Raw genomic sequence first — 7298 nt, forward strand, 5'->3', positions numbered from 1 at the left:
AGCAAACCCAAGGGTGTGTCTAGCAGAGAGAGAGACAGAGTGTGTGTGTGTGTGTGTGAGAGTGTGTGTGTGTGTGTGTGATCCCCTCCCACTCCGCAGCCGGTGTCTGGCTGGTTGGGATGGGGAAGGTTTCAAATGCGGAAGTTTCCACCCAGAACGCTGCCACAGCGAAGATGAGGCTTGTGATGACATTTGTGCTAGCAGCGCGGTAGGAGAAGTTACCACTCCGCAGGGAAACTGTAGCTACCACCGCAGAACTGGAGTAAACTGCTCATGTCGTCTTTGGCGAGCGCGGAGCGACGTGCGTTCGCTCTGAAAATTAACAGGTAATGTTCGTCTCTCTCACACACCTTTACGACTTTTCATGATCAGGTTTGTGAACTCATAGTTCTCATAGGCTACTGATTTGAGCTGTTGTTACGTCAGGGAAAGGCGAGTGGATTCCTATACACGCAGCTACATGCGGGCAATTCATATAACGGAATTACGCTGAGACCTAGATTTTTCTCTTTCAAATGTATACCAAACCAAAACTATTGATTTCAAAGTTTAACAAACCATAGAACTCTATGCACAAGGAATAATTTTAACAATTTCAACAGATAAAAAAAAAATACATTTACAGTAGGAACTGTGCAGACGCAAACTTGTTTTATTTTTTACAGTAGGCCTAGGCTAAATGTAAAAAAAAAAAAAATGATTTATTATGTGAATTGTTCAAAGTTGTCATTGTGCTGTATGGTTTGTTAAACTTTGAAATCAGTGGTTTTTGTTCGGCATACATTTTAAATCAGAGACTCTATTTCCATTACCGAAGCATTGGCCATGTTGGGACTGTAGGGTACTCTATCATGGGTGGGTTGCATTCCTTCAGTTAAATTATGATATTTGCTTTAATAACTCCATAGTTATTTCTTATGAGTAAGGATATTAAACATAGATTTATTTCATTCAATTACCTATCACACATTTAGTTCTAACATCTTTAAAGGAGTGGACTAATATTCATAAAACAAATCCTATTCTACCTATATTAGAGCCTACCTATATTTCCCCCAAAAGACCAATGAACAAGAACACATGTTTTCAGTCTACCGTTAGACCTACTTACTTCACAAAGAGCTTATTGTGCTGGCGCAAACATGCTTTTGCATATACAGTGTATGTGAACACCCCTTCAAATTAGATGATTCTGTGCTTTCAACTTTGTGGCAACAGTTTGGGGAAGGTCCATTCCTGTTTCAACATGATAATGCCCCCGTGCACAAATCGAGGTCCATACAGAAATGGTTTGTTGAGATCGGTGTGGAAGAACTTGACTGGCCTGCCCAGAGCCCTGACCTCAACCCCATCGAACACCTTTGGGATGAATTGGAGTGCTGACTGGGATAATCGCCCAACATCAGTGCCTGACCACATTCATGCTCTTGTGGCTAAATGGAAGAGGGTCCCCACAGTAATGTTCCAACTTCTAGTGAAAAGCCTTCCCAGAAGAGTGGAGGCTGTTATAGCAGAAAAGGGGGACCAACTCCATATTAATGCAGTGTATTAGCAATATAGTGTATTAGCAATGCATAATATGCTATACAATGTGGGAAATTGTAAGAAGCTACTGGGGGGGATGACCAATTCCATATCAGTGCCCATGATTTTGGAATGAGATGTTCGACATGCAGGTGTCCACATACTTTTGGTCATGTAGTGTATTTTTGTTGCCTTCATTTCCCAATCATTGGGTTGCCTAAACAGCAGACTGGAAAGAAGTCACTGTAAAAAAGACTAAATAGTCTCTACAAAGCAGAATGTTATGATATTTACACTTTACCGGTTTTACGTGCTGTTGGTCCATTTGGCAGTAGGAGGTGGAGATAGGGTATCCACAGGAAAGGGTTGTTTACCTAACTTTTTGTGGCTCCTGTAGGTTCTGTCGCTTGTATTTGTCTGTAAAGGCATTGCACGTGATACACAATATGTAAACAATAGTGGACTATAATCGAATGTCGTCTACCGATGCACGTTTCCTCAGCAATCAGCTGGAAGTGTTTTCTGTCCGGTTAGGCTCAGCCATATTGTGCAAGTGTTTGTCACGTGTGAATTGCATCAGTATTTAAAATAAAGAACGCAAATACAAACAATATACGGACCAGCATACTGTCGGTCGGGTTGATAACACTAATCTGTGAATATTTTGTCTCAAATTCCTACCTGCAGAAGGACCAACCAGCATTCTGGCTTGTAGAGGTTGTGAGAGGAAACTTTCCTGATCCAAACGCTAAGTTCTGCCTGACGTAGAATTCTCTGCAATTCAACGTCAGGTCTTCAGCCTACTCATTGTACGTTTCTATATCTGTCAGGGCTCTACAGTGCCACCATTTTACTCGCTTATAAACGCAGAAATACTTTACTGTGCGCCCTGGAATTTTATTTTAGGAGCAGCAGTGCGCCTAGAAAAATAAGATTCTAGCTTTATTACCTCAAATATTTTTCATTGTGTTCCAAAATGTATTTGTGTGTGCCTACATCTTTCAACTTAGGCGCACACGTGCTCCTTCTAAACCAAAGGTCCGCGTAGAGCCCTGTGTGGTGTGCTGTGTTTGATCGTTTCTCCTCTGCATGTTGTGTACATTGCCTTCGGAAAGTATTCACAACCCCTGACTTTTTCCACATTTTGTGTGACAGTCTGAATTTTAAATTACGATTTTTTTTTTGTCACTGGCCTATATACAATACCCCATGTCAAATTGCAATTATGTTTTTCGGAATTTGCACAAATACAAAATGAAAAGCTGAAATGTATTTAGTCAATAAGTATTCAACCCCTTTGTTATGGCAAACTAAATTAGTTCAGGAGTAAAAATATGCTTCACTAGTCACATAAGTTGCATGGACGCACTGTGTGCAATAATAAGAGTTTATCATGATTTCTGAATGACTACCTCATTTCTGTACCCAACACATTATCTGTAAAGTCCCTCAGTCAAGCAGTGAATTTCAAACACAGATTAAACAACAAAGACCAGAGAGGTTTTCCAATGCTTCGCAAAGAAGGGCACCTATTAGTAGATTGGTAAAAAAAAAAGCAGACAATGAATATCCCTTTGAGCATGGCAAAGTTATTAATTACACTTTGGAGGGTGTATCAATACACCGTCACCACAAAGATACAGGCGTCCTTCCTAAAAGTTGCTGGAGTTGAAGGAAACTGCTCAGGGATTTCACCATGAGGCCTATGGTAACTTTAAAACAGTTAGAGTGGTTGTGATAGAACTGAGGATGGATCAACAACATTGTAGTTACTCCACAATACTAACCTAATTGACAGAGTGAAAAGGAAGCCTGAACAGAATTTTTTTTCTTTCGAAACATACAATTCACTTTTTGTCCTGAATACGAAGTGTTTTGTATTTTCCTCAAACATCACATCACTGAGTATCACTCTCCATATTTTCAAGCATAGTGGTGGCTACATCATGGTATGGGTATGCTTGTTATCGTTAAAGACTGGGGAGTTTTTCAGGATAAAAAATACATGGAATGGAGCTAAGCACAGGCAAAATCCTAGAGGAAAACCTGGTTCAGTCTGCTTTCCAACAGACACTGGGAGATGGCCAAATCTAGGCTAAATCTACACTGGAGTTGCTTACCAAGAAGACAGTGAATGTTCCTGAGTGGCCTGGCTACAGTTTTGACTTAAATCAACTTGGAAATCCATGGCAGGACCTGGAAATGGTTGTCTAGCAATGATTAACAAACCATTTGACAGCGCTTGAAGAATTCTGAAAAGAATGGTCAAATGTTGCACAATCCAGTTGTGGAAAGCTCTTAGAGACTTACCCAGAAAGACTCAACTGTAATTGCTGCCAAAAGTGATTCTAACATGTATTGACTCAGGGGGCTGAATAGTTATCTAGTCAAGATATATCATAATTTTGTTACAAATGTTAACATTTTTCTTCAACTTTTACATTTTGAAGTATTTTGTGTAAATCGTTGACAAATAAATCAATTTTCCTCCCACTTTGTAACACAAAATGTGGAAAAAGTCAAGGGGTGTGAACTTTGAAGGCACTGTATATATATAGCCCATCTAGCAGCCCAGTCAGAGGTTATACATGAGGGATGTCGTTATTGTTCCTCCTCCACACCGACCAGGTGGAGAGGAAGTAGTCTACATGAGACCATTGTCTGTCATGCCTTTAGTCCACTGATACAACAAATGTTTCTCTCTCATGACCTTATAGACATCTTTAGCTTTACACTAGACATGAGTTGTAACTTTTGAGCTGTTACAATGGTTATGAAAGCCCTTGTATTGAGACCCACACCTTGTTCTTGCTCTTTCGGGAACACTTTGTGGCATTCTAAAATGTATAGTATCCAAATTAGCATCCTAGCCCCAGCTATAAGCTACATTACACATTTATAATTGTGTGTCCTGTTGAAGTTAGGTCAGTCCCACCCTACCTGTAGTTAATTAACGAGACAGGCCGTATAGTTGACAGTTTGATTGAAGTGGAGAAGATGGGGCAGAGTCTCTTGTGTAATAGGGCCGTGACTATACCAGTATCGTGATACTCATTAGTATCGTGGCAAGGAAACAAAACACCAAGCAGATTTGACTTCTTTAGGAAAACAGCCCTAATGTTGGAAACAAACATCATTATGTTGTCATCCAGAGTCAAATGTATTTATTTTCCAAGATTTAGCACACCATATTTTATATACAGCAGGTTATTAAAGGACCAAAGAGTTTGGTTTGCTTTGTGTTTTCATTTTTGCATTGGATAAAATATTGCGATCCTGGTGTTACGAATCCCTTTGGCCCGACAGTCTGGGGGGGATGGTAATGGGACCCGTAACACAAATTATAATAGTGAAAACGTAACAGTGAGAACAAATAACCACGACAACTTAAATCTACCGTCAAACTCAGGGTTTATTAGTAAACACACGGAAAAGGGGCTGAGCTGGACCCAAGGAAAGAAATAAGCATCCAAAAACACCCCTAAGCTAGACTAGCCTATTTCAACAACAGCTAACTAACTAACCAAAAATACAGTGGGTGGTCCACCCAGTTCTAACTAGTGTATTTAACAAAGTTCACCTACGGGTAGTGTATGCCCATGGGCGAACTGTCTGGTTACCCCCTTTTCCCACTATCAAACAAACACTCAAACACCATAACAAAACCAATACTCACAGGTGGGGACAAAATGACATGTATCCTAAACTACACACGCGATCTACAAACATATGGCTTTTACAGAGAGATTGCTACACAAAGAGATCGAGCTCCAGAGAAAACAACTGACAGGGTTTTTAAACCAAGGGAAAGGGACTGTGATTGGGTAGGAGAAAAGGAGCAGGTGTCTTCTGATTAGCGACTGATTGATGACTGATTGGGGAATGATGAGGGTCACCTGTGAGTAGGGGAGAAGGAGAGAAAAGAAATACACATAGAATACTTGTATCCGTAACACCTGGTATCGTCACCTACTGTGAAACAGGGCTGAGGTCAGTTGCTGAAAGGGAGAGCATCTTCAGTTGCGTCTTGAATCCACTGCTGAGCCAGCTAATGGGCTCGGTCTCCACAGCCTATACTGTCCACATGGGTTTTTGTTGCTGACCGTAGGACTGGCTGCTCACCAAGCTGTGAAAGGTTAGGATCGTGCATGTGCGTGGTTCACTTCCAGCAACAGTGATTACTCACTGAATTTGACACATTTTGTTGTTGTGGTGATGAAAAGCTATTGTTTACATTCTTGACTGACAATTTATCATCCATTTGTATTCTTCAAAATGTTAACAAACAGGTCTCAATTTCAGTAAGCTTGAATTAAGTAGGCAGGCAGTTTGGAAATGTACAACAGATTCAGTCCTCCCCTTTGGCTCTTCACTGTTTCTCACACGTAAGCAGTTCTAAGCACAGATCAGGACATTCTTCTTTCTCTATCAAGATGAAATTAGAAGGGAATTCTACTATGACACAGACAGCATTTGGTTCACTTCTCTTTTCATTTCATGACAGTGTTAAAACAGGAAACACGTGTTTCTTACACCAGATAAAGGAGGAGGAATTAAAGAGAAGTGCAAATATTTTCTCTCTAGAAAAAAAATCCCTACTGTAAATGTTGTGCTCTTTACTGAAGCTAATTGATTAATCAATTAAAATGTCAACTTCACATATTAACAGTGTTCTTAGTTTGACACCAGATGTTGTCAGTTAAACTGGGCATTTCCACGATAAAGGAATTACGCTAAGACTTTTCACTTTAGAATGTATGTCAAACAAAAAACACTGATTTGAAAGTTTAACAAACCATACAACTCTATGCAAAGAACTACTTTGAACAATTTACACAGAACATTTTACAAACACATTTACTGTAAGAACTTTGCAGATGCAAAGTTTGTTAACAGAAGTAGGGTCAAATCTTCCTTAGTTTTTTATGTGACCACGTTTTTCACAAACTCTACTCAGAGTTAAGAGTCGAAGATGTCTGCTGAAAGAATGGGGTGTCAGCTATAACATGATACCTTGAGTTTCAGTTTGGACTACAGTAGGTGGAGTGGATTTACGTCCAGTAACGGAATTACAGTAACGGAATTACAGTAACAGAATTTCATCATGGGTCCCTGATTTGTACTATTCAAAAATGCATAATTATGAATGTCATTCTCTTCATGGTGATGTTTCCTAAATAGGTACACTAAGGTAGAAATATGCAATATCCTCCTTTTTCATATTTGGATATTATTCTACACACAGGCTATTATTGTAATGAGCTCTGCCCCCAAACAAGACCAGATTTGGTTGGTCCGGACCAGACCAAAACTGAACCAATCAGACGTCCATGTTTCACAAGTTTGGACAGCACAGTACAGGACATTAAAGCACAGTACAGTACAGCAGAGTATAGTAGAATGCAATACATTATACTGTACTCTACTTTGCTCTACTGACTGACCAAATTTCAACTACTTTTCGATGTCCGGTGTCGGTCGCTGCTCAGAGGGTGAGGATGCTTGTTACAGTAAATGGAAAGATGGTAGGTGTCAGTAAGAGCCGGGAGAGGTGACATTAACTGAGAGAGAGAGAGAAAAGCAGCTATGATCTGAACATAACAGTATGTCAGTGGAAGGGAGGACAGTAGTACTGAACATAACAGTATGTCAGTGGAAGGGAGGACAGTAGTACTGAACATAACAGTATGTCAGTGGAAGGGAGGACAGTACTACTGAACATAACAGTATGTCAGTGGAAGGGAGGACAGTAGTACTGAACATAACAGTATGTC

At 40.1% G+C, this 7298-nt stretch overlaps 1 protein-coding gene across 3 annotated transcripts in view; it reads left to right on the forward strand.

The window, feature by feature from the left end:
- Nucleotides 1-171: 171 nt before the first annotated feature.
- Nucleotides 172-7298, forward strand: part of LOC139545122 (dedicator of cytokinesis protein 8-like) — a 93134-nt gene continuing 86007 nt past the window's right edge. For all 3 annotated transcript variants that reach the window (XM_071352533.1, XM_071352534.1, XM_071352535.1), the window contains exon 1: nt 172-326. In XM_071352533.1, coding sequence (XP_071208634.1) covers nt 274-326 — 53 coding nt within the window. In that variant the 5' untranslated portion in view covers nt 172-273. The remainder of the gene's footprint in view (nt 327-7298) is intronic.

Source organism: Salvelinus alpinus, chromosome 19, assembly GCF_045679555.1.
Source record: "Salvelinus alpinus chromosome 19, SLU_Salpinus.1, whole genome shotgun sequence".
Taxonomy (NCBI): Eukaryota; Metazoa; Chordata; class Actinopteri; order Salmoniformes; family Salmonidae; genus Salvelinus; species Salvelinus alpinus.